Raw genomic sequence first — 27,196 nt, 5'->3', positions numbered from 1 at the left:
GGCAGCACAACGTGCGTTACGCCTGACGCGACGCTCCTGACGAGCCACACGCCAGCCGCTGCCGAGGCCTGCGGCCCCCAGGGCAGCCCCCGTCCCGCCGCAGGCCGCTCAGCCGCCGGCGGGCGGCCGCGGAGGGCGAGGGGCACCGCTCCGCCCCCGACCCCGGCCGAGGCAGCGCTCGCGCCCGGGGGCCGGGCCCGGGGCTCGTGCCGCGTTCGAGCCCGCCCCGCCGCCACTGCGGCGGGCCCTGCGCATGCGCAGCAGTCGCGGCACCGCGTGGCGCGAGCGGGCCCCGCGCGCCCGGCCCGCCCTGCCGGAGGGGGCGAGGGGCAGAGGCCCACGCCGCTCCCCCAATGAGGGGCCGGCGGCGCCGCGCGCAGGCGCACAGGGCCGTGCCCCCCACCCCCGCCCGCTGGGCTCGGTAGAAGTGTTTCCGGCGCGGCGGCTGTGACGTCCGCGATCGGCGCCGGGCTGTCCGGCGGGCGGGCGGGCGGTGGGAGATGGCGGAGTATCTGGCCTCCATCTTCGGAACAGAGAAAGACAAGTGAGTGGCCCATCCCCCCTTCCCGTGCCGCTCCCGCGACCTCGGCGCCCTGGGGGGGGAGCTCGAGGGAGGCCGGAGGCCGGTAGCGGGTTCCGCGGGGCGCGGGGGCGCGGGGACGCGCGGCGCCCGCCCGGGTGGCCTGTCCCGGCCGTGGCGGTCAGCCCTTCCTCCCTCCCCCGCGGGGGGACCCGGCCCGTTTCTTCCACTCACGCCTTAGGGGCCTGCGGCACCCCCGGGGCCGGAGCGCGCGCCCGGGAGATCCCCTCCCCCGCCGCGCGCTGGAACGTGGCGGCGCGCGGCCGCGGAGGGAAGAGGAAGCGAGGCGGGCGCGCTCCCTCACCCCCACCCCCACCCCGCCTCCCCCAGGCCCGCGGCTGCGGCCCTGTTCCCCTCCCCCCCTTCGCTGGAGCGCGCGTGCGCGCGCCGCCAGGGACAGGGAGGGGGCGCGCGCGCCTCTCGCCGCGTGGGGCCTGCGCGTGCCCGCGCCGCCGGCCCCGCCCATGCGCTTCCCCTCCCCCGCCCCCCCCCCACCCCCCCCCGCCCCGGGCCGGGACTGCGCTCCTCGGGGACTCCCCCCGCCCCGCGGGTGTGCCGGCGCCTTGTGGCGCGTGGCCGTCCCCGTCCGCCCTCCCCCCGGCGGCAGCGCCGTTCTGGCGGCGGCCGGGAGCGGCCGGGCCGCCGGGTGCCGAGCTTCCCGCCGCCGCCTGCCATGGAGGGCCTCTGCTTCCCCTTTTGTTCGCGTCCCTGCGCCTCGCAGCAGCCCCGGCGCTTCCGCTCTGCTGCAAGGACAGCGACTGGTTATTTCTCCCCCCTCCCCAGGGTGCGGAGGATTTGCCCGACTGCTGCATCCTGATCCTCAGGCTTCTGCCTGCAGCCTTCCACGCGTCGGGAACGCCTCTAGTTTGGTTGTTGGAAGCGTACTTACAAAGCCCTCCTAACGAAAATTTGGTCACCGTCGGCCTGACCAAACCAGCGTGTTTTTCCACTCGTAAAAATGAAAGGGGGCATCGATGTGCTGCTGGACTAAATTACTCTTGTCATCCCCTGGCCGTGAGGCTTCTGTTTTCCTTCTACTTTGTAGCGCTACATGCCAGTTCCAATTCGCTCATCTGTCAGAAAAACAATATCGGCAGCCTCTCTTGAGCTCTGTTACTGTAGCGTCCTTCCTGATGTGATGCATTGCAATTTAATAGTACTAGTATATGCCAATAGAGCAGGCGTGAAATTTTTGTACTGGCCTTATTTTCTATTGAAAAAGCAAGCAGAACTCTCCAGAAAGTGTGAAGTTGGAGGCGCTATTGGAAATTTTAGTTAGGTATTTTTTTTGTTTCAGGGCAAAGTTCAAAAAATACAGTAAGTATATTGTAATGCTAAGTATATATTTCCAAAAACATGATGAAGAGTAAGCGTGTTACAGTTTTACATTAGAATGTGGGGTTTTTTGCTAGTGATCGGATGTGCTTTAGTACTTTAATATTTCTCCCTTCTATGAGTTGACGTTGGTTACAAAGGATTATGGAAAGAATTGTTGTTAACTATGAGCATGGGAATAATAATCTTTCTTCCAGGAGAATTCTTACATTTCACTTACCCATATATAGCCCATAATAGTTTTGTTGCCCGTCAGAATTTTGCATTGTTTTCCCAGTAAAGGTAACTAAACTCCTTATGGTTTTATTTCATCGTTCCATGTGAATTACACTTCTGTGTGAGAATCTTACTGGCATTTTTAAACCAGCACAGTTTCAAAGGTGACACGAGATGATGATTTAAGAAAAGCTTGTGGTTTAAAGAAAAAAATAAATGCTTCTTTTTAAATTATTAATTACATTCATGGAAATGGCTTAAATAAATGAATTTGATTTGCTTATGTGTATTCTCTCTGTAACGTGGTTTTTATCTTACCTGAATTTTTTAAAGTACTGTGTTGGCAGCAGTCTGAGTTATCCTTACAGTATAACTTTAAACAGGTGGTTAATAAACATTACGTAGGTGCAATTGTGTCAGCTTTAAAGCCAGGTTATGTTGCCGAAACTAGGTAGTTGCATGAACTAAGACACAACCATATAGCTCATGGTGTAGCTTTTCAGACTGTTTCTCACACTATTTCCCATGACCCAGTGAAACTCATATAAAGGCTAGAATGAATGGAGAACCAGAAGGGTAAAACGGTAGTGATCGCTTCTGTCCGTGGTGGTGTCATGAATGCACTTTGGGTGTGAGTAGTGGGTGAAAGTGATTAGGTTACTTACTGTAAATTAGGGGTAAAGAGGAATGAATATAAACAGGTTTGTTGTAATACTGTTTTGATTTTTTCCCCATGTTACTTTTCCACATCAAGATAAAGGCATTTAGGGTATATGTTTTATAGGAATTGCATATTAATGTTTTCTCTGCCAATATGTAACTGCTTGGGTTTTTTTACTTGCAGAGTCAACTGTTCATTTTATTTCAAAATTGGAGCTTGTCGTCATGGAGACAGATGTTCTCGGTTGCACAACAAACCAACATTTAGCCAGGTTTGTTTTCCTTTTGTTTTCTCTTTCTTGTAGAAGTATATTTTAGCTTCTTTAAAATTCTCAGATACAAGTGAATAATTACAATAGATTCTCAGATACAAGTGAATAATTACCGAGCTCCAGATTAACTAGTTCACTTTTGGCCCCAGTTTATATGGGTTTTTTCTTTTTGGGGGTATTCCATTTACTTCTCCCAGCATTTCTAATTATCTCCTGTCACCCTTAATGGCTGCAGGAAGCGATGCTGTTGTAAGCTTGCCTGTAGTAGAGACCAACCAGTGCTAACTTTCAGGTGAGTGTGCCTTCTCAGTGGTGTTTAGGCACTTAAACGATCCCAGGTTTTTTTTAATCACAGACAATGGCAGCATGTTCCACCTGTCTCAAAGGTGTGAACTTAAGTCTTTCATGCATATAATAGAAGAAAACTAATTAATAAATACAAGTGACTCCTCTGTCATTACATTTGCTCTCTGACCCAGGCTCTTAAGTTTCAAGAGTAACTTGCGTACTTCCTTTGAATGTGAAAGACTTTCTTGAAAACAACTTGCCTGGTTGCTGAGGGTGTATATATATGTCAGATGACTTGACAGATATTTAATCTTTGGCTATGTGAATATTGTTAGAGACATGATGTGTGTATGTCTGCCAGAAAGAGAGGAGAGAAAAAAAGAAAAGATCCAGTGGGTGATCGGTTTATTATTATTATGACCTTTATAGGTTTTAGAAATTAAAGTCCTGGAAAATTGTACGCTTTGCCTCTTTCTATCACTGCTGATTGTCAAGGTATACAGGTAAACAGATCTCTTTGGGAGTACTGTATAGGATAAGTACTGCCCATGAAAGTTCTTGCATTATCAGCACTTTTACTCACAAAGGTAAAGTTCACGTAGCGGTGGAGTCCTCTGCAGGTTCATTTTAGCTGACTTGGAGCAGAATTGATGAGTATGGTGGGCTGGTGTTGGTTTGGGGAGAATTAGGGAGGGAAGTACTAGCCACGTGACTGGAGTTCAGTGATGGTTCTTGTGAAGTTAAACTTTGCAAGTGTGTGAGTGGGCAGGGGGAGCTCTAGGGAGGACTGTCTAGGTTACTGAGCAATAGGAACCACTCCTGGTACTTCATCTATAAAAAGTTTTCTGCCTCTGGGAATATAATAATTTTTAATGTAAATATTGTATCTCAAAAATAATATCATTCATTTTCAAAACTACTGCCGTGTTACTGACCTACATGGAGAGCATGCTGAAATGTACTTGGTTACCTAGAGACCTGAATTTAGGTCGTTGGCTACTAGAAAATATTTCTAAATCGAACAACTTCACAGTAGCTGTCTTTAAAAAAAATAAAAAAGAAAAAAAAAAGAAAAAAACCACCAAAACAATAAACCTCTACTTTTTTGTTTGCTTTGTTTTACAAAAAAAACTTGGTGTGCAGCAATGGCTTCCTCTGTCAGTGCAGCCTGTAGCTTTGCATTAGAAACCGTGATTAGCAAAGCCTGCTGAAGCAGGTCAGCAGGGCCTATCAGATTCATCTGGTTGTGTCTGGGGCTGCTGTAGCATTGCACCTGGTAGACGTGCTGCATTGTAACTTCTCTGACATGCCTGGCAGATGTGTAGGGTTTGCTACAGAAAACTATTTGTATGCAGATTGATAATCAGCTGTGATAGAAAATAGAGCAGATATCATCCTAATGGGAAGTAACTAGCACAATATTTTTATCTTGTGTGCTATTGCTGGTACAGCTACTTTATGGAAGAGCTGTGTTAGGAAAGGTCGTGCAATCCAGGGTGATCAAATTACCGCAAATCAGCAGAAACACTGTAACTATATGCATGTTTCTGGCTCTCTCCAATTGTAGGCTAAAACATAGTTATTTTAAACCTGGGCCATGGAAGCACAAAGCCTTGGTTGGTATTACCATATCCATTATAAAACAAGTGTGTGATTTTTAAATGTGATGTTACAGTTGTGGTTTTTTTTTTTACACGTTAAGTGGGCAGCATATGTAGGTATGACATTGCTGATCCTGTGACTTCTTTAAACTCTGAATTCTTACTGTGACTAATAATAATGTGTAAGCTAAAATTATTTGGGGATTGCGATTCATACTAACTAACATTGAGCTTGTATTTTAAGTAATCAGATTTCAATTTTTGAGCTGCTTACAGTGATATGGACGTTTGGAATTTTTTTGTAATATTAGTTTACTAACTTAAACATGGTTTGTTTTTTCAGACAACTTGATTTTAAGAAGAACGGTACAAATGTAAGGTTTCAAGTCTGCCTGGGCTAATTCTTCAAGTAAAAAGCAGAAGGGCTAAAAGGATATTGTCCTTATTTGAAGGATCGGAAACATGTGAACCTATGATGCTATTATATTATTTAAACAGAAATTCCACCAAGAAATTCCTGATGCACAAAATGAGACATAGCTCTTGCCTAAACCTTACTGTCTGGTGTAACATTTTAGACTCTGTGACATTATGTATTATATGCTGTGCACAACTTTTTTTCCCCCCCACCCCACCTCCCTAGACTTAAATAATGAATCTGGTCTTGAACGCTAGGCATCTCCATAATATCGTGTAGTTTGATGTTTTAGGTTACCGTGCCTGACAACTCCCATTTTGAGGATAGCTGTTGAGACAAATGCAGCTCTTTCTTGGTGGTTAATTAAAACTGTTTTCATAATATGATGGTCTGGATGCAATTTTGGAAGATACTCTGCAAATACAAAAGAAAGTCTTAAAAATAAGATATTACTTTTAGCTGTTTGCAAACAAGTTGTCTCTTTGCAATTGTCTATTATATGCACAGCAGCCAGTAGAATTCCCCTTTTTATTTTTTTTCCCCGCAGACCATCTTGATTCAAAACATCTATCGTAACCCCCAAAACAGTGCACAGACGGCTGACGGCTCACACTGTAAGTCCCACAGTTGGAGAAATTTTTTTAAAGAATGGTGTTAAAGAGCCCACTCCTAATTATGAGAAAATAATGTTGGCTTCTGAGCTGCTGACATAAAGCTGTTGCAAACAGGACAAGTGACGGAACTCTTCTTGCGCATAGATCAAGAACTTGTCAAATGTGTGCAATTCAGAATGCAAATTGACTGCATAAATTGGACTGATGCAGGTTCTCTTTGGCACTGCAAAGTGGAACTTGATTGCTCAGTAACACTGCATTCTTAAAGGGTTAAACTGCAGACATTTCTCAAATTCTTGATTTAACAAAAAAATAACAATAAGAATAGGTATATATGTGATACACGGTAAGTTTCCCAAAACTGGGTTTTCTTTCATCTTAACTTTTTTAGGAAAATGGAGATTTCATGTCATGCTGTAATTATTGTATTACTTCCTTTCCTGGGATTTTGCTACTAAAAAAACATTTGGTAAAACCAAATTCAAACAAATTATTATGCTTGTAATTTGAATACTGTGTTTGGATGCCATCTGTTAACACATCTGCCTGAAATCATGTGAAACCCCTCTATAGTAATATTGGTGAGTAAAATAAATAAAAATACAATAATGCAGTATCATGAGATCTCTATTACTTTACAGTGTTAGGTTGATTCAGAAAGGTCACCAGCTAAGTTCTCCTTCTTGGGAGAGAATAACCACCTCTCTTTCAGCACAGACTCGGCTAAAGCGACCCTAAAGGAAACCGGTTTCTTGTTAAAATTATTTTCCATAATATAAAGTTGTTGCGTTTTGTATTTCAGACCATTGCCCTCTTGAACATTTACCGTAACCCTCAAAACTCTTCCCAGTCTGCTGACGGTTTGCGCTGTAAGTTCATACAAGTTCCTTCACTGGTTCCCTGGGCTTGATTGTCAGAGCTCAGTGTCGACTTAAGCTGGTCTACCATTTTAGTTTAACAGATCAAACTGACCACGTTTCATTAAATGTGTCCAAAACAAACACACACACAAAAAAAACCCAACCCCAAACAAAAAGAAATCCCTTTTTTTGTCCCACTCACCTTCCTCCCTACTCCCAAAACTATGAGGGGAATCTGAATACCATCTATCAAATCAAAAAGAGTTGAAATTGTACTTCCCCTGTAAAGCAGTCTTGGTTGCACTGCTGTCTTCCCTCTGCCTTTCTCCCTGCCAGTTGCCTGCATCCTAGGAATGCTTTTCTGTATGTTTTGTGCTATCAGTTAGGGTCCGCTGTCTAAAAGAGCAGGATAATGACACATTGACTTCATCCAGAACAAATCTCCTGCTCTGTAAATTTTAAGAGAACTTGAATTGGAAACTTTTCATTTTGCATGCAGAAATTTGTCCTAGGTTAATGCAGCTTCCATTTAGAGTGTACATTGGAAGAATACACTGACAAACTTTTCCGTTCTGGCAGCTGTCCTTTTTTGGACAGATGCATGCCTAAAATTCTTTCCATGCTTTGAAAATTCAAATTCCAAAACCAAGTTGCATACTTACATAGGAAAACACATTTTTAAAAGTACTTTGAGAGGGGGAAGGCATTTGGGTATGGTCATGAACTAATTTAATGACTCCTCATGAGGTAGGAATGGGCATAAGAAAACACACCTACTGTGAGACTGGCAGAAGTTAAATGACCAGGATTGATGATCGGCGATTACTGATATATCAATATGATTGAATCATCAATATTAGAATACAATTTAAAAAAAAAAAAAAGTTCTAGAACCAAAAAGGATCGGTGTTATTTTCTCACTAATATTTCTTGTTGAAGTGGATATTGACTGTGTGGTAATAAAGCTTTGTCTGGCTGTTCCTTTTTTTTGACTGTTGGATTATAGACTAGTTCAGATTAGTTACCAGCATTTGATTAGACATGCTTTGTGAAATCAGCCACTAACTTAAAAGTCAACATTGTCTTTTTTGCTTCTAAAAGTAATAATGGCCCAATTAAGTAACTTGAGAGTTTTGTCACACAATCAAGCTAGATACATAATGAGCTGTGTAAGTTTGTCTGGATGCTTAAATGGATCTATTGGTTTGTAGGCTTTCTTGTTGCAGATGCTTGGTAGTTAACACTGTTTCAGTAAACCAAAAAAATTTGCTGTTGGGTATTTCTGCTCTGTCCCTAAATTCTCAATGCGCTGGTAACTAATTTGCACAGAGTTACAGCAGTTTGGTCTGTGGAGCTGTTTAGATTGTACAGCTGCAAGAGTGGAACAGATTCTGTAGTGTTCTAAATGCTGGTATCCAACTCTAGTTTGCCTTGACAAGTGGGTAGCTATTTAACAGAGCCTAACTGTACCTGCTGCGGTAGAGCTGGAGCTCTGTTATCAGTAGGTTTGCTGAAACTCCTGGCTCCCTGGTTTTTTGATACTTGTCCCTACTTAAGTACTGCATGTATTTTAAATGGGTAACTTGGGTAGCTATTTAATGCTTTTGTTGTTGTTGCTTAACTGTCTTCCTTTCTATTGCCGTCGTAGAGGATTAACCTTAGTTTTGAACAGCACTAGTTTTATTGAGTATTTTAATTAGTAAATGGGCTTCTCAAGGTTCAGATACCAGTAGCCCTGAAATATGAATGCTTGTAAAGTGTATGCATATGTATGTTTCCCACTTTAGAAGGACAATCAAGTAGTCATTAACTGTTACTTGTGATCTGATTTGACAATGGAATCTCCTTATAAGTTTTTAGCACTTGTCCATCTGGTAAAAAGTAGTTATTCCAGTGTGGCTCACTGAGCCCCTGTCTAATCTTTTTTTAAAAAAAAAAATATCCTTAGGTAGTAAGCTGTTATCAGTGTTGTTGGCAGAACTGTGGGAATACAGTTAAGTATTAAACTGTCTAGAAATACCGGTTTAATGTTTGATATTCCTTAATTTGCTATATGACCATGGGGAAGAAAGTTCTTAAAAGCAAACATGTTTCAAATGCAGAAGCATTGTTAGCCTAACTATAATATAAATTATATTATATTTATAATATTATAATGTAAGTTATAATATATGTAAGCCCCTTAGCCTTCTTCAGGAGGTGAGCTGGGTGGAAGAAAAGTAATGATAGTTCCAGAAAGTGTATAGAGCCTTTGAAGAAAAACTTAAAAGTTCATCCAAATGGTAATACTAGCCAAAAATGGCTGAGCCCAAAGAGTGTCTTTTTTCATAGCAGCCTGAAGTGAATAAACTCAGCTTTGTTGGCTCAGTTTCTGGTCTTTCACATTCTGTGAACTAAAACAGTAGTGTTTGTAATTTGAAGGCTAGAATATTTTTCTAGTGTAAAATGCAGGGTTTATTTTAAAACTCTTCTGCTTGATCTTAATAAACCACTCTAACTGCTAAAGAGCTGATGCATTAGGCTTTAATGTATACAGCTTAATGTAGTTTAAAAATGCTGTAGACTGGAAGAAATAAATGAAATTCTTTTTTATATTCTCAATGCTTTGAAAAATCAACCAAACTTAACGTTGTTTTTTATAGCAGCAGGCAAGCAGCGCTCATTTGTAGAGTCCAACTTGGAGCATGAAAATGATCCAACCTGAAAATAAGGCTGGCTTGTCTTGCACTAAAAGCGTTCTGCAGGACTACATAAAAAATGAAGTGATACTCAAAATTAAGCTAGAAATTTGCTCTCTATTGCAAAGCATTATGGTACCCTTCTTCGAGGGCACTGAGAAAACTGTCATTTTAATAACTATTTCGAGAAAATTTTTAAAAAAGAATAATTCTGAGCTATGCTACGTTGTGAACTTTCAAATTTTAGTGTATATGCTGGAGAGGTGGACCTGTAAAAATTAAATTCTGCCTGTAGGAAGAGGAACACTAAATTGTAATCATGCTTTAAAATAATGAAAATGTAACAAAGCACTTGCCTTCTGTTTAGGTAAAAGTTTTAGTAGATGTAGGGTGGGACTGTACATTAAATTTAAGTGATATTTCAAAGTAATTCCTTCCCCCTTCCTTTAAATTTGTCTCATACAAGTTTGGCTCTGATTAAAACTTGCTTTGATTTGATCATGTCAATATAACGTTTTGACATATACTTTGGGGATTCAAAGCTCTTCACACATACTTATTTTTAATATTCCTATTAGTTAGCTCCATGCTATATGGTGTCTTTTACGCTCCAGGTGGCCTCTCTAGATTATTTTTTAGTATGATCAAAATCTTTTCTTCCTTATTTGTAGGCTCTAATCGACATGACTCTTGATTATTTTTTTTACAGGTGCTGTGAGCGATGTTGAGATGCAGGAACATTATGATGAATTCTTTGAGGTATGTAAAAATGCATTAAAGTGTTCATGGATTTGTCAGCTCATATGAGTTAAGTGGATTCAGTATATAGCACAATTAGATGGATTCAGAGAAAAGCGCTTTTTTCCTCAGGTGTTCATCTAAAACTAAAAACTTTCAGTGCTAAATATTTTCTGGTATAACCTGTGGTTAGTTCAGCTTTAACTTTACTGTTTATAATAGGCTTAAATCAACAACCTAAGTGATGTAGCATTTTGATTCCATAATTATCTTCTTTTCTGTAAATTTAAAATACACTTTATTACTTGTATAGAAGCAAATTAAGTGAAACTATAGCATCAAGGCTTACTTGTAGTGTTTTCAGTGCATCTTATGTATTCTATGTATTCTATAATACTGTATGTTTCCCATAGCTTTTTATGGTATCCTGTTAGTGCTGTCCTTGCAGATGGACACAGTACAGGCCAAGCAAGTACTAATCTTAAAATCAAAACTGTAAAAGGGCTTTTGTTTTCCTTTTTTTAAGGAAAGCCTTCTTTTGTGCTTACAGCTAAATGCAGTACTTGTACTTATAACTAACGTGCTGCAAACTTTTATTTGGTTGCTTTGTGCTTAGGAGGTCTTCACAGAAATGGAAGAAAAATACGGTGAAGTTGAGGAGATGAACGTTTGTGATAACCTTGGAGATCATCTAGTTGGAAATGTATATGTAAAGGTAGGATAGACACATGTTTGTATAAACAGTAGGGATGGTGTTTGTTGATTTGTAACTTCAAAAGCTACTATGCTTGTAGATTTTTGCAAGAGTAGCTCTTCAGGATATAAACTTATATCAAACTTCATAATACAAAGTAGAAAGTGAGAATGTGAATGGAGTCTGAAAGAAATTTTAAGAGAATATAAGCTTTCTTGATAGTCAAAGTCTGTGTCGTTTTTTAAAAGATTAGCACTTTGGGTTTGTACAGTCTTATAAACACAGTCAGCACTCCTGGACTCTTTTGTTTACCAGGATTAATTTGGGATCTGCCTTCCCATCACAATTGCTTTTAAACACATCGTTATGAGTAGAGGTTTATTTGCAACAGGTGTGTTTATTTTCATTAGGTGCATTTATTTTCTAACTTCACAGCTAAACAGAACATCTTGTAACCAAGTTACTTCTAGCATTAGCTGGATGGTGTAAGGTACAAACTGGAACACTTAGGTTTAGCTCTTAAGTCATTGGTATCTCTTGAATAACGAGTACAGAGTTGTCACCTGCAGAAATTTTGTTGCGTGTACACAGTGTTGTGATGTGAGAGAATATGAATATTTTTCCTCTACATTCCCTTAACTGGAAAGTATATTTTTTACACTAAAATTCTCAACTGTAATGTCATAATCAGAAATAAAAGTTGTTTTTAAAAATTTTCAAGTTGTTGGCTGTGAAAAGGAATTTCAAATTTAAGTTTTACATTCATCATAAAACAGGATCAGTTTTTTGTGAATTCTAATCTAAATGAGTGAGAGCTTCAGTTCTCCTGCAGATTTCTTTCAAATGTTTGAAAAAATCCTTAATCTGGAGCCATTAGTGTTCTAGAAAGTACTCTTAAGCATTCTTTTACAGCTGTACTAAGAAAACACAGTATCTTCTATTGACTAACTTTCTGACCTGGAAGACCAAATAGGTCTTTCTCTGAAGAGAAAATAGCAATGTTTTGATTAGCTCAGAGTCTTGATTAATGAAAAGCTGGCACTTTTTTCCTTGCTTTGATAGACTGTCCTAGGAACTCTGAAGTAGCTTCTAGCTTGATTATGAGTCTAAGCCTCAGATGCCACACAACTGATTTGATGGGAATCTTCAATCTCCTTCTGTTGCTTCTCTGTAACATGAGAAAATGTTAATTTTGCTTTTAGTTTCGCCGTGAAGAAGATGCGGAAAAGGCTGTGATTGACCTGAACAATCGCTGGTTTAATGGACAGCCCATTCATGCTGAGCTTTCACCTGTGACTGACTTCAGAGAGGCCTGTTGCCGTCAATATGAAATGGGGTAAAAAGTGGCTTCCTCTTTGCCTATGACAGTATCTTTGACATGTTTGCACAGACCGGGTGATTGCTTAGGTGTGGCTTTTATGTGTAGCTTAGTGTGAGAAGAAAACCACTTCAGGTAATGTTAATATGGAGGGCCTGCAGTGACCCTCTCTACTTTTGCCATCTATTTAGGATTTTGATCTAGAAATGAGTCAGTACCAGTATACTGGTTTTAATGTTGGAGGTGGTTAACTTTTAGATGGCTAGAGGTTCACTAGGGCTTAGGACAGAGTGTAGAGCTCAGAATTTTAACTGTGCGTCTTTAATTCTGTTGCAGAGAGTGTACACGAGGAGGTTTCTGCAACTTTATGCATTTGAAGCCCATTTCTCGAGAGTTAAGGCGTGAGTTGTATGGACGTCGTCGTAAAAAGTAAGTTTGCTTTTAAGTAAAATTGAAACAGGGAAATTGAGGATTAATTGGTGAAAATTCTGAAGGCAAATCTTTAAACCAAAGTCCTCTTGTTTTTTCTAATGCAGTTCTGACACACCAATGAAAAGGCATCAAGTAAAGCTAGGAGTTGGCCAGTTTAGAACAAAGGAATAGGTCTTTGTTTAAAAAAAAAGTTACAGTGATTCTTGCTGTGCAGCGCTGTGTATGCTGAAAGTTGATGTGGCTTTAAGAGAAGGCAGGGTTCAAGAAGAATATTCACTGAGTTACTAAGTGCATAGGACCTACCTGTGGTTCAGATCTCCAAGCTGCAAACTGTTACAGGTGGCCATTATGTGGGAGAAGTACTGCTTTACGCCTCTTCTCTATTTTATTCTCTTCTAAATGTATTTGCTTATGGCCTCTTTTAGAAGCAGGGTACTTGGCTATTGGGCATTTTGGCAGGATCAGATTGGCCACTTCCAGCATATTATGCACAATCAAGCGTATCTGTAGATTATATTCAAGACCCAACCTTATTTGTTTTTAACAGTTAATAGCTGATTTTTCTAGCCTGTATTCATTCCTTAGTAACAGGCAGTCACTGTATTGAGCTCACTTTTTATTAACACTAGCCTCACAATGTGACCCTTGATAGGAATTCTTACTAGGGCAAAGGAATAGTAATTTTGCTTAATGGCAAAAAAAGATTGTGATAAATACATTTTATTATGTATTTTTTTTACATTTATTAAGGTACCTTGTAGAAGGGCGTATATCGTTGTTACTGTGATACCTGTCTTGTGGATGGGCCACTTTGAGCTGGATTCAATCTGCTTGCTTTTAGGACCTTGCTATTCAGGCTAGGCATATAACATTTTTGAGCTTCCTTTTATATAGAGCATAATTTTGTAGGTTTCTTCCCATCACAGAAGGAGCCTGAGATTATGAACATGTTTTTCCTACAAATGTCTCTAATTGGCAGTGTCTTAGAATTTGTGAGGATGAACTGAACTTGGGAAAATACAGATTGTGTTGCTTAGGCACATGTATTTGTGCCTAAATACTTTCCTAAGATATCCCAATTAATATTAATTTAAACTTAAATGTAAGCTTTTAAGATGTCTGAATGATTTATGAAAAAGACAAAGTATGCTCTTGTATTAGCCTTTTCATCATTTTTATGAATCTGAATCTGGATATCTGACTTAGTAACGCTAATTAAAAGTTACTACCTTTTACTGCAAGAAAGATCAGACTTGTGTGTTTGGCTTTGGACTATGATTGTTTTACTCATAGTCCAATTTCAGTCTGTGGTAACACAAATAAAATAGCTGAATCCTCCATCCATTCTGTGTTTATTGGCCCTGTTTAAACTCTTCGTGCAGCTAAAGCTGTCACAGGTTAGCAGTAGGGCTTGGTATAAAAAAAAATGATATTCAGTTCTCATGTCAGTGGGGTTTTACAAGTAGATTGTATAAACTAGACTGAGCTGAAAGTATTTCTACACAGAATGAAATACATCGTAGTCTTTTGAGTAGAAAAAAGGAGGGTAAACCAGAATTTTTGAGCAATAGGTTAATCTAGTAATTCTGGACAGCTCAGTGGTATGCAAGAGTTACGTATGTGTCTCTTGTTACAGTAAAATTTGTTGCCACACACACTCCAACCCCAAGACATCTTGCCGTGGAACAGTATTCTGCAAACTTAAGACTTGTGGCATTTGTTTCCGTGAGCTTTTTAGCTCTCTTGTAATTTCTACACCTATTTAAAACTGTACTGTTTACCTGTTTTATAGAATTGACTTTTCTAAAATGCTTAAAAACGTTCAAACCACTCTTTTCCTTGGCAAGTGCCGTATAAGCAGTAAATGCATAGTAGCTGTGTTAGCAGTACGTTCTCGGTGGTTTTAGCTTTCTTCCCGAATTTAAGTCATTGACCTCAGTGGCAGGGAAGATTATTTACAAATGCTGATGGCTTCTGGAAGGGGGGAGAGATAGGAAAAAAAAATAGAAAAGAAAGATAACTGAGTTGCAATTACGAATTAATGCAGTTGATTTAATAGGAGTGGACTTACAAACAGCTGTAGGATTTTGCTGTGTGTTGTTAAGAGCTAGTCATAATTGCAAAAGCAGGTGTCCCCTTCTCTTGCTTCTTTAACAGCTGTGTAACAGTGCATTTGGTTCCTCTACATGCCTTTCCTTGAGTTTTGCACATCTGTTCTAATGGGTGACTGGCAGCGAATAGTGGAGCCTTTTAACAGCATGTGTTGACTCCCCAGTACTGAGTTTGTTCAGTTTGTAAATACATGGTTTTGCAGCCTGAGTACCAATCTGCCAATCCTTCTAATGCCACGTTGTCTTTCTTCTGCCTCATTACTTACGTGCTTAAGAGTTCCACTGTGTGGTACTACAAGTAAATTGCGGAGTGTAATGAAACAATAAAATGTTCAAACTTTCTTTGAAGGCATAGATCCAGGTCGAGGTCCCGTGAACGTCGATCTAGATCCAGAGATCGTGGTCGTGGAGGTGGTGGAGGAGGAGGAGGACGTGAACGTGATAGGAGGCGGTCAAGAGATCGTGAAAGATCTGGTCGATTCTGAGCCATGCCATTTTTACTGTATGTCTGCTAGAAAGTGTTGTAGTTTGACCAAACAAGTTCATAATGAGATTTTTTTTAAAGATGGGCTTCTGAATAAAAAATTTGTAGTGATACAGTATTCTTTGTGTAACTTGTTTCTTGTGGGGGGAGTCTTTTTAACTGTCATTCCTCTACCTTGACAAATACCTGGATTAACTATGCCTGAGGGAAAGCTGGTAAATGTATTGGAGGAGCGCCAGTTTTGGTTTTGTTTTTGGTTTTTTTCTTTTATTCGGGTATAATTTGAACTGTTGATGAAAATGTGTGTGTATATAATATAAAATATTATATACATAGTAAAAATAATATACTGCTTAAGAAACAGTTACTCACATAAGTTTCCCTTTTCTGCTATGCTGTCTGCTTATTTAGGTTAGTTTAGGCACATTTAAAAGGAAGGCTGTGCAAAATGCATTTATTTACCAAGTAGAAACGCTTAGTTACAAAAATGTATGTTTGTTTGTTACCAGAAGTCTGTGCTCTGTCTATCAATGTGACTGTGGCATTTACAATAAATCCAATTTCTTGGTGTAAAATCTAAAGCCTTTTTTCTAAGCACTCTGGAGTAGTTGAATTGCTACTCCTGGCTGTGCCAGAGTTGATAGTTCAATATTTTTTTTATGATTGTTGACTAAATTCCTTGTCTTTGGCTGGAAAGAAAGTTGCCTATTGCAGTGTGGAAAAAAAGTAGTATTTTTATTGCAATTCATAATAGGCAAGTGAGTTTTTTAAAGAAACCTTATGCCCCGTGCAACATGATACATAGGATCTATTGAAGGAAGTGCAAGGTCCTAAATACAAGGACCAAATTTCTTAACAGACTGATTTCCTACCCTCTACCCCATGTTATCTTAGCTGTCATTTATTGAAAAGCATTTTGTTAGTGTTCAAGGTCATAGGAAACTAATCAGATGCTAGTGGAAAATATTTTTTTTCCCACCTTTACTTGCTTTTTGATAGTCTGTTGTGCAATAAAAGCTCATGGATAGATGGCAGTTTCTTCATAAACTATATTTTTTTGTCTGAGTTAATTGCACGATAGCTATGTATCGTAGGTTGTGCATCCCTTAAGGAGTTAAAGCTCTAATTGAAGCATTGCTAGAACATCTTGAGAGGCAATTTGTACAATGGCTGACTTGCAGTTTAACTTCATTCATGTCTGCTTTTATTTAAAGTGTAGCTGTAAGAAATTTTGGTCAGTGGTTGTATTTCTGCAAGATACAACTTCATGTATGTGAGCTACATAATACTATATAGCTTTCCAATGGGGGAGAGAATTCACTATTGCTTTTTTAGTTCCAAGTCGGGTAACTTGCTAAATGATAAATGTGATTATTTAAATCTCTATTATTAAAAAAAAAAAAAAAAAGAAATAAAAGAATATGGAAGCATTACATACCTAGATTAACAAACCAGCTTCTCTGCCTCCAAAATAAGTGTAAAACCATTTTGCTCACTGGAACTTGGAGTGGGCAAACAGCACTGAAAAATTAGCTTTTCTAAATGAGTCTGCTTTGCTTCTTACAACTAAATTCTTGCACCAATTTAATGGCACTGGATGGTTTAGCCAACCAGACTGTGGAACTTTGCCAGTAAGCTTTTTGAAAAAATGCATCACTCTATGTGAAGATGGCTTCACTGCTTAGGTTTTGTTGCAAGTACATAAATCAAAGTATGCTTTCTTTTCACTGGAAGAAATTGAGCAGTGCGTGGCAATAAATGGCTGAATTGAAACCTGTGGTATTTCTGCTAGGCATTAGGAATTTAACATTGATTATTTAGTTCTTGCAGTTTACAGGGTATTAATCCAGTTCCATTTCCTCTTCAGTGAGATTTAGGATTGTTAGTGAGCTAATTTCAAGCTCTAGATCAAAAAAGGTGAGGCTAGTCTTCCCGTTTATTTTTTTAAAAAAGGGATCTAGTACAATGTGGATGCTGTTTTAAAAGGTTTAAGATCATTTTTACACAGATTAATGATACAAACTGATACGTTCCATAAACAAGTCAGTTTTAAACTAGTATAAATGTGTCCCTGTAATAGCTTTCATCTGTTTTATCTAAAGCCTCTTAAACTGCAGGTATAATTTTGTGTGAACACATAGCAGAATGTTGATTTCCCCCCTCCCCCCAGTGCAATTTTTCTTAAGAAAGCACCCTTGAATTCCACCACATGCATCATCTTGTGGTCTGATTGCACAGCTGCACAAAAATTAACCATGTAACTGGAATATGTCATAATGGGCACTGAAAGTAATGGATTTTACTGGATCATTGAAGGAAAAAAACTCGTGCATTGATCGTTACCTGATTGTGTAATGATTACTTAGTGACAGCATTCAGCATATAAACTAAGCTCATGACATATCTTCAGTTAGGTCCACCTTTTAAGACTGTATACTAGCAGTAAAATTCATCAAATTTGAAATTAAACTGTACAAACTTGGTTGAACATTTAAACATGGTAGTCAACTGTATTGGGTGACTGATACAAACCACGTGAAAAATCCTACCTCCCCCTTCTGTTGCTCACAATGTCTTAAGAGTAAGGTTTGAGGTTTTTTTCCCCTCCTCCCCAAGGTACCTACTTCTCACAAATATTTCATCGTTGACTCTTCTGTTAAACAGTGGATCTTAATTTATGGAATTCCTTTACCTCAAATAAGTGACAGCATACAGTATTTTCTGAAGTCTGAGTCAATTTGGTTGAAACTGTTAATCCCAAGTGGCTTCCTCTTCTTTGTATTAGGCTCTTATTCTGTGAAAATGCTGCTTGTCCATTAATATGATGTATGTTGAGACTGTAAAACCAAATGGAGAAAACTTGTTCAAAATAAAGCCTTTTTTTATAAGAATCTGACAAAAATTATCCCTTTCCTTTAGATTGGATGCTGTTTTTCTAAATGACTAATGAGGATGTAGACTGCGAATTTCAAATTCTTAGCTCTTGTCTTGAGCTATTTTGGGAGTGATTCCTTGCCTTCTGTATATGTAGAGCTGGTGGAGTAAGTCTTCAACTAAAAAAACCCCACCACCCCATGATTCATTCTAAAACTATGCACAGGTATTTCTGAAATCATCCAATCAGCCAATGTAACTTTTTTCACAAATGTCTCCAAATTATTTTACTTTTTGCGATACTCATTTTGTTAAATCCACATGAATGGAAAATGGAGCGTGTCTCCTGAACCCTGTGGACAGTCCTTTCTTGTCAGCGATGTGCTTATCAGTCACAAACATCTAATCCCCTGTTAATGCATTTCACGTTTTATTCCTTATAAAATTATAACCTTCAGCAAGAAGAACCTATACCACAGTCCCTGTAGTATGTCAGCGGCAGTGGCAGAACCACTTCAGGAGGCTCCTGTTCTCCTGCTGGAGGTTACTGCCAAAAAAAAGTGTTAATTTAATTGATCTAAAGTTTCAACTGTAAATTGGATTTGTGGAATCGGGTTGAATAATGGAATGTAAGAAACCAGACCTGCTGCCAACAGACCAGCTCCAGTAGCTAGTGGCTTCATTTCAACATAAGCACACCCTTCCCCTTCCCAGTTTGCATGTATCTGTTAGAGATGCAAATGCCTGCTGCTTAGCAGTGCTCTGATAGCCACCAGGTTCACTACTTTTTCATAATTTCAGTGTTGGTGTTTGCTTTCTGACAGATTGTTTTGACAGGACCAAAGGCAAGTTGCTTGCATTCATACATCAGCAGAGCAGAAAGGCGGTAACTCCTGATGAAATGGTGGGATGCAAGTGAGGCAGGGGGCAGCAACTTCTCGGGTGAGCCGGAGCCCTGTAGCAGCTTGCGTGAGTATGGTTGCCCATTTGATCCAGTACCTTAAAAATATTCAGAGCTATACAAGTTGTTCCCGCTAGGAAGAGAAAATTAATACGATTCAGGTGTTCCATTTGGGACAAACCCATGCATTTTTGACAAAGGTATGTACAGCACTTTTTTTTCCTGAGCACTGTGAAATCAGTGTGCTGTAGGCCACTTCCAGCTCTTGGTTTCCAAAATTGCATGTTGGTTAGGTCTGGAGGGGGGTGGTGGTGGGAAATAGTTTCTGCTCTGGTTTCAGTGAGCTGCAAGATAAGTTGGGAGAAAGGTAGCAGACAGCGATCAAGCTGGTTTTCCTGCCTCTGTTTTTCACAGGGAAGCCTATAGTCTACCAGGCTTGGGCCTGCTGTGCTTTTGCCAGCACCTGGCTTGATTTCAAGTCTTGCTACCTATGCAGCTGAACATTGGACGTGTTTCAGATCTTTCTTCCTGGAGCTGTCTGGGATTCCTGCCAGGCAGAGGGAGGGAGGGAGCTGCCTGTGCACCAGTCTGCCTCCTGGGCTGAGAGCTTTTGGGAAGAGCCAGCGGGAGCAACCGCTCCTCCCTTTTCTACCCACCCATTTCCCTTGAGAGCTAATACTGCTCATGTCAAGGGAAAGATGAGAGAAAGCTTCACGGATCAAGACAGTCCTGCATCTTCCATCATTTCTTTCCTCTCTAGTGATCACAAAGGATGCTTCCTCTACTGCTTCTTGTGTTGTGGAGGCAAGTCCTGGAGCAGTAGGAGGAAGAGACTTGATAAAGGAACTCTGAGGCAGGACACAAAGAACTGATTTCTGGATAAAGCACAAGTGGAAAGTGAGCAGATTGCCTTACTGATTTTGGGATTGCATGCAACATTAATTGTTGCATTGCGGGACTGGGGATGGGCGAGGGAAATTCCAAAGTCTAAGAGAGGCCAAAATCTGACCAAGTAATAGTCTCATTAATGCCTGGGCTAGTCTTGTCATTTCAGAGGGGTTTGACTCATTATTTTTGATCCTTTCATGTGACCATGTTGACCACAACAGAGACATTTAATTGCCCTTCTTGATCTGCCTCCAAGGAGGCAAGCCTATGGTCTTTGGGAGAATTCTGTGATTCTTAAACATGTGTGGTGTTAGCTGTAACACCTTACAGGAAAAAATATCTTCAGCAAAGGGAATAGCTCTGTAGTGAAGAGGGAGCAGATTACATCCTCCTTGTAGTACTAGTAGATGACTCAAGCAAGATTTCTGACAGTCTCTCACTCCACCCTGGTATCCAAGCTGGGTTATTACAGTCTGCATAGGTGGCTTGTCAGATGGAAGAAAAACTGCCTGCATCACTGGGCTTAAGAGGGCAGTGACCACTGGGCTTAAGAGGGCAGACGGTTCATACCCTCCCTGGAGACCAGCTGGGAGTACCATATGGGTCTGTGCTGGTATCTGTCCTGTTTTAATATTTTTATCCATGACTTAGAGGAGAAAACGTGTGTGTCCTCCTCAAGTTTGTGGATGATGCTAAACTGGGGTGGTGCACCTGACACACAAGAGGGTGAGATAGTCATCCACAATGACCTGGACAAGCTGGAGAGATGGGCCAGAAGGAACATCATGAAATTCAGCAAGGACAAAGTCCTACTTCTTGGGTGGACCAACCCTTGGCAGGGCATGGGCTGGGGACTGCGAGGTAGGGGAGTAGCTCTGCAGGTAAGGCCCTGGGAGTCATGGTGGGCAGCATGTTGGACATGAGGCCACGATTATCCTGGGAGCAAAGAGGGCCAACTGCATCCTTGGTGGGATGAGCAGGGACAATGAACACACTGAGGGAAGTGATTATCCTCCTCTACTTGGCACCCATTAGATCACATCCAATACTGGCTATTGTTCTGGGCCCCCAGTATGGAAAAGACATTGGGAAGTTGGAAGTGAGCTCAGGGTGGGGGAGAGGGCCTCCAAGACAGTCAGGGGCTGGAGTGGTGGCCCTGTGAGGACAAGCCAGGTGAGGAGGGCTTGCTTAGCCTGGGAGAGGGGTGACTTTGGGGGAATCTAATAGACACCTCCCTGTGCCTACAGGGAGGTCAGCAAGAGGAAAAGTCAGGATCTTTACTCAGGTCATAAACTGAAAGAGGTGAAGTTCCAGCTGGGTCTAGGGAAAACATTTTCCCTTTGAGGATAGTCAGGCACTGGACTAGCTGCACAGTCTGTCTCCTGGGAGGCCTTCCTGGAGACCTGACTGGACAAGGCCTGAGCAACCTGGGCTGACCTCTAGGTGAACGCTGCTTTGAGCAGGAGACTGGGCTGCAGATGTCCCAAGGTCCCTTCCAGCCTGAGCAATATTGTGGTGTAGATGTTTAGCCTAAATCCTCATTGCTGTAACTTTGACCTTTTCCACTTTCTCCTTCTCTAAAGGAACATGAAAAATGGTTTATCCCCTTCTTCACTGCCCTTCAGCTAAATGAAGAGAGTTCTGCCTTTTTTCAGTTTTCTCTTCTCCAAAAAACTCCACTTCTTTCAGTCTTTACTCCTGGGCCATGTTTCTCTCTACACCTTCTTGTATTACTCAGGCCATGTCCCACGTGGGCCACATCTTTTTTGAAATACAGCATTCCAGATGGGATGTGGTACCTCAAAAAAGTGCACCAGTGCCAAGAGTGCCATGTGTCCTGCAGGCTGTATTCCTGTTTGCATGACCCTGTACGATGTTTGCTTTTTTCACAACAGCAGGGCCTTGTTGACTCACACTGAGTTTGCACGGCACTATAGTCATACCTTCCACTCTACACAACTACTGTCCAGGTAGTGGCTACTCGACCAGTGAACTGCGCCTGCCTGGCTGTAAAATTTTGCATGTCCTTATTGACCAGCTTCCTATTTTACTTCCTTATTTCTCCAGTCTGTCAAAGATCATTCTGAACTATGATTCTGTCCTCCAAATTGTTTGCAGTCTCTGCCATGCAATTAAAATATGGAGTGGCTCTTCTTGGGCTGCTTTTTCTGCCTTGGGAGCTTGTGCCATAGCCTTGTGCTCTCCCTTCCCAAAAGGGCTCTGGCTGCCACCAAAGCACCATTGGTTCTTTGGGCAACTTCATTAGTTGCACACAAAAAGCCTCCTCCACCTGATGTTCCTGCTTCAGAGATCCTACAACAGCATTTACTTTTTTTCTCCCTCCCTTTGATCAGTGATTGCACTTGTCCAAGGGATCTCACTCCTCGACCTTTCAGTCTTCAGCATGTCTAGTCATCACGGATACAAGAAACAACATTCTCTGCTTGCTGATCTTAAACATGCTGTTTATTTCTGTGCTAATATTCCACTCAGCGTCACATTGCCACTACAATGATCAAATAGTTTTTATTGTATACCAACCTTCACTGCAACTCCTCTTGTTCCTTGGGTGAAAAATAATCTTAAACATTGTCAGATCACAGGAAATAGATGAAGTGGCTCCACTTATGCAATTGGTAGTGATGTGCTGATTTATGGGAGTTATTCACAAGGCTGGGTTGAAGACCAATCTAAGTGCCCCAGTGTCCCACTGACTGGGCTCGGCCATAATGGATCTAATCGTGGGGTGGAGAAGAGGTTTGTGTATTCATTCCCAGTCACTATGACCGATTTTAATAATAATTAATGCCAATGGCACAGTGTGGGTCGGTGTGGCTGTGGAAATCTTTTAAGGCAGGGGTTTTTCTTTACATCAAAACTGCCATTTTCATGCAAGTGTTGCCAGTTTACCTTCACCTGTCTGCTGCCATGGTGAAGGAGACTGAATTTCGAGTGCAGAGCTGTGGTGCAATCCCTCTCATTAGCCTCACACATTATGTTCGGATAGTTTCCAACACGCCTAGTGCTGCTACTTGGTCGTACAAGTCTCCTCAGAGGTATCTGTTTTACATTTTACAGGATCTGGCAAATCCATCTGTGCTGCCGATTTCATATCTTGACACCCATCTGCCTGAAGTTGCAGTGGTTGCTGCAAGGCTGGCACTTCTGCAGACAGAACAGCTGACTCAGTGCCTCTTCCCTCAGTCCCTTCTGGAAGGCACAAAAGGTATGGTTATGCCTCCTTATCTATCCTCTCTGGGTACGACTGCAGTTTTCAAACACTTGCACCCTGTTCCAAATATTCATGTATTTTTGTTTCACTGTGCTTTGCGGCTGGGCCTCACGTGTGCCCTGGTATCTTACAGTTTTTCTGATACCCATTTCAAAAGCCAGCTGTAATTAACATCACCATTTTCACACTGCATTCCTCTTATGCCATTCTGTAATTTAGCTGCACGAAAGGCAAGCTAGAATCTGATCCCACCTGCTCTTCCAATTGATGTTTTTCCAGTGGGGTTAATGGTTACTTGTGCAAACCTCACTTTATATGCATATTTCAGACATAATTAGTGAGGCAAGCTGTGATTTAAAGTAAATTATTGTCATGTTTAACAGCAGGATTTTCTAGTAAATCTTTCCTTAGGAAAATGAGAATATCAATGTGGGATTCAAAGTAGGTTTATATCTACATTGGTCCAGAAAGGGGCAGGGAAAAAGCAATGTAATTTGTCATCAACATGAATTTTTCCCTGTAATTTTTATGGATTTTTAGCATATGTAATGAAACAGCTGCCTCAGTGTCTATTTATTTAAGGCAAATATAAAATACCTGGCTCTTCTCTTGGTTTGTTTTTCCTGTGTTTTTTCATACATTTCACTCCACATTCTAGTCATGGTCCATTTTTGTACTAGAGAGACCCTTGGCTTTGGAACTAAGACTAGTCATTCAGCTTCAGACCAGTCACATCCAGTTGTAAAGTCTCTCCTGTATTTTTTACGACTTGATTAAAACATCCTGTTCCTTATATTTTATTTTTATACAGTATGCAATACCCTCTAAATAGCTATACGACATAGTATCTCTATGTACAGATGGAGACATACCATTGTCTCCACTCCTTGGATTACCTAAAACCTAAAACACATGGAACACTTCAGGGTGAATCATGTTCTAAAATAAAGCTACCTTGAATTGCTTTTCTCTTTATTGGTATTTTTTAAAGATACAGAAGAAATTGCTGCTTGGACTTTCTCCAGCCATAAGCTATGTTCTTGAGACTGTTTCATTCTGGTAAGGTAAGCCTTTCCAGTAGCTCATACTTTCACGAAAGGATTGGTCTTTTATTTTTTAACTTTCTGAATAATCTGGAGCACCTTGTGGTTGTCAAGAATTATTATGAGACAATTTGCACTGAGTAGATTAAATTCACCTGCACCCTGTGTTATACATTATAAAGCTCCGTTCACAACAGTGCAGATGCAGACATTGTGGCACTGAGAAACTTCCCAGGCAAATATCTCATTGTCACGTTCTCAGACACCATCAGAAGAGTAATAATTACATCAAAGCGAAATAACTACCCATTGCACTGGTGCCGTAAGAACTTAGGGAGACAAAGCCAGTCTGGCTAGGACACAGCCTCCCATGAGATGGCTGCTTCTCACAAGCAGCACACAGCTTGCCTCTGAGCCAGCAAGTGCACCAGCGGACAGGTGAGTGCCAAATTGTAGGCAGCTTGGGAGCTTCAAACAGGTGAAGTGTTTAGGTGTTTTCCAGAGTCATGCTTAGGACTTGGCACCTTTTGGGATAAACCCATTTCCTGACTTGTGGCCCAGCTTTTCTACTGAAATGACCCGTGTGAGTTAGTTCCAGCGAGATGCTTGTGCTTGCTTTCTGCAGCACCATTTCCAGCCTGTGGCTCCCAGCTGGGGGATTCACCAGCCCCTCCCTGCCCCTGGCTGGGTACTGCCAGGCTTTGACACCAGACCGAGAGATGCCTGGGCCCTCTCCCTCACCCCCCGCCCCCATGTCTATCCGGGCAAGCCAGGGCAGCCCGCCATGCCATGAGGCCGGCTGCCCTGACACAGCACAACCCGAAGCCTTTCCAGGGGTTCCAGGTGCCAGGGAGCGCCTGGCTGCAGGCCCAGCCGCGAAACTGCCTCACAGCAGCCCTCTCTGATGCGGTGGGTGGGTTTTTTTGTTATTTTTTTCCCCCCAAATTAGACAAGCAGCTAGCCGCACATGCAGCGCTTGGCCGTTACTACTAGCCGCCTGTGTGCGTCGCATCCCCCCGGGCGGTGCCCGCTGGCGCACCGCTAAACGTCGCCTCCGAAGGCCGGGGCCTGGTCACGCCCCCTCCGGCCCGCGGCCCCGACACAGGCCTCGCCCCGGGCTGCGCGCAGGCCACGTGGAGAAAGCCGGCCCTTGGCCGTCGCTTTCCCTCACAGCACCGGCCGGGCAGCGCCGGGCCCGCGCGGCCGCCCCGCCGGGCCGTTCCCCGGCTGCGGCCGCCGCGCTCTCCCCGTTCCCTTCGGTATCCCCCGAGCCTCTGACTCGCCACCGCCCCCGTGGCGCCCAATCGCCGCGCGCGCCCCCGCTCCCGCCCCTCGGGAGGGCGGATGGGGCGGGGGCGGGGCCACGCGGCTCGCGGGCTGTTCTTAACCGCCGCCGCGCCGCTCCCTGCCCGCGTCTTGCGCGGTGCGTCCGGTGTCGTCGGCAGCGCCCGGCTCGCGTGGGTGAGGTGGCGGCCGCCGTAGCGGCGGGGCCGGCGGCTGCGTGCCTCTTGCCGCCCGTTGCATCATCCGCGGCCGTGGGGTGGGGGAGGAGGGCCGGGGGTAGCCGTGCCCGCCCTTTTCACACTCCTGGCGGGGGGGGGAACGCGCCGCGCGTCGCCTCAGCGGGGTCGGCCGTTAAACGGTCGTTGTGGTGGTTGTGGGGGGTGGGGGCTGCCTCAGGGGCGCCTCTCGCGCTGTGGCCCTGGCCGGCGGGGAGGGATGGAGGGCTGGTGGGCTAACGTTTGTGCTGCGCCGTCGGGCTTCGATTTTCTCGTAGTAATTAAGACGGTAGAAGAGGACGGGCAGCTTCGGGCTGTGCTGGGCGAGTGGAGGCCGGGAGCCAGCCCTGGTGCCGGCGGGCGGGGGGGGGGTGTGTGTGTGTGTGCCGGCTGCTGGGGATGCTGTGGGCGGGCCGGAGGGTGCCAGTGAGGAGCCCTCTCTGAGCAGGGAACCGGAGGAAGGGAGACGGGCTTTCCGCTTTTTACACAGGCTTGCAAGATGAGGTTGTGCCTTTTGTTTTTCTCTCTGGGTATGGCACCGGCTCTGTAGCCGTTCTTGGCACGCCATCCGTTGTTCTCGTGCTCTCTTGCTAGTGTTTTTCGGCAAGTATGGCTAACGCAGTGTACTGAGAAGCTTCTTTTCTTATGTTTTATTTCATACGTTGCCCTTCCCCTCTTGGGAAGGGTCTGAACTTGACTAAAACCTGACAGAGTTACTTCAGTGCTAGCAATGCTGCTGGCACACTACTTGAAAGACAAGCTGTTCTTCTGTTCCTGTTTGATTGTCTGGAGTCTGCGTATCTCTCTAATCCTGAAGCCTTTGACCATGGAGGTTTCTGGAGTGCAGGGCCCTGTTCCAGCAAAGTTGCTTAGACTGTTTACCCTTTCAATGAGTCTGTTTACTGATTTGAGGCATGAGAGCTCTGTGTCCTGCTAAACTTGTGCTGCAGAAAAGAAGGAAAACTTGAGTATGGAGATAGGTGAAATCTGGGGATTTTATGTCTGAGAGGAAAGGACACTTTCCTCTAAGAAACTGAGACCTGTGCAGAACCTGCTATTTCTTGGCAGGAGAATGGCTGTAGTGAGATCACTACTGATGAATTACAGTTTAGGTGCTAGGTTAGGCCCAGTGCTTGGATTGTTTGGACAAGTCATCCTTTTCTATAGTAGTTGGTGGCTCTTTAGCATCCTATTATGATACTCTGCATGGGAGTTAACCAGCCTGCTTTCGTGAAGCCAGACCAGTACTTCTAAAAATTGTGGTTGGTAGCCAGAATCACGGGGGGGGGGGGTGTATCCTGGAGCTTGCTTGCTGGTTCAAGTACATCACTAATCTAGCACTGGCAGCATAGCAGGCTGCCAGGATGGCTGGGATGGGCTGGCCTGTGGCTATTGGCAGGTGTCATGCTGTCTGTATATGAGATCCATAGGAACTAGGTAGACATCAGGATGTACCATGA

The 27,196-nt window shown here is 42.9% G+C and overlaps 2 protein-coding genes across 19 annotated transcripts in view; both read left to right on the top strand.

Moving 5' to 3' along the window:
• Positions 1 to 410: 410 nt before the first annotated feature.
• Positions 411 to 19,083, top strand: U2AF1 (U2 small nuclear RNA auxiliary factor 1). Of its 9 annotated transcripts, none has more exons than XM_037376642.1 (11): positions 411 to 544; positions 2,976 to 3,063; positions 3,299 to 3,355; positions 5,296 to 5,326; positions 5,918 to 5,984; positions 10,232 to 10,281; positions 10,877 to 10,975; positions 12,157 to 12,290; positions 12,609 to 12,701; positions 15,165 to 15,317; positions 18,998 to 19,083. In XM_037376642.1, the coding sequence occupies exons 2-10, from the start codon at positions 3,017 to 3,019 to the stop codon at positions 15,298 to 15,300; spliced, it is 714 nt and encodes a 237-aa protein (XP_037232539.1). In that variant the 5' UTR covers positions 411 to 544; positions 2,976 to 3,016; the 3' UTR covers positions 15,301 to 15,317; positions 18,998 to 19,083. The 9 variants fall into 9 exon arrangements, with proteins under 9 accessions (XP_037232539.1, XP_037232541.1, XP_037232542.1 ...); XM_037376643.1 differs by lacking the exon at positions 18,998 to 19,083 and adding an exon at positions 1,364 to 1,897 and having other exon boundaries at positions 425 to 544; positions 15,165 to 18,190; XM_037376649.1 differs by lacking the exons at positions 5,296 to 5,326; positions 18,998 to 19,083 and adding an exon at positions 6,787 to 6,853 and having other exon boundaries at positions 462 to 544; positions 15,165 to 18,190.
• A 265-nt stretch (positions 19,084 to 19,348) lies between these two features.
• LOC119142990 (cystathionine beta-synthase-like protein) overlaps positions 19,349 to 27,196 on the top strand; it is a 35,601-nt gene continuing 27,753 nt past the window's right edge. For 5 of the 10 annotated variants that reach the window (XR_005102536.1, XR_005102537.1, XM_037376641.1 and 2 more), the window contains exon 1: positions 25,598 to 25,698. The gene's annotated coding sequence lies outside the window, so the exon portion shown is untranslated. Of the gene's footprint in view, positions 19,972 to 23,040; positions 23,189 to 24,185; positions 24,254 to 25,597; positions 25,699 to 27,196 lie in introns of those variants that run through there. The other 5 variants (XM_037376633.1, XM_037376634.1, XM_037376635.1 and 2 more) reach the window with 4 other exon arrangements.

This window comes from Falco rusticolus, chromosome 2 (assembly GCF_015220075.1).
Source record: "Falco rusticolus isolate bFalRus1 chromosome 2, bFalRus1.pri, whole genome shotgun sequence".
In the NCBI taxonomy this organism is placed as follows: domain Eukaryota; kingdom Metazoa; phylum Chordata; class Aves; order Falconiformes; family Falconidae; genus Falco; species Falco rusticolus.
The sequence above is the reverse complement of the archived record's forward strand: the minus strand, read 5'-3'. Positions and strand labels throughout refer to the sequence as shown.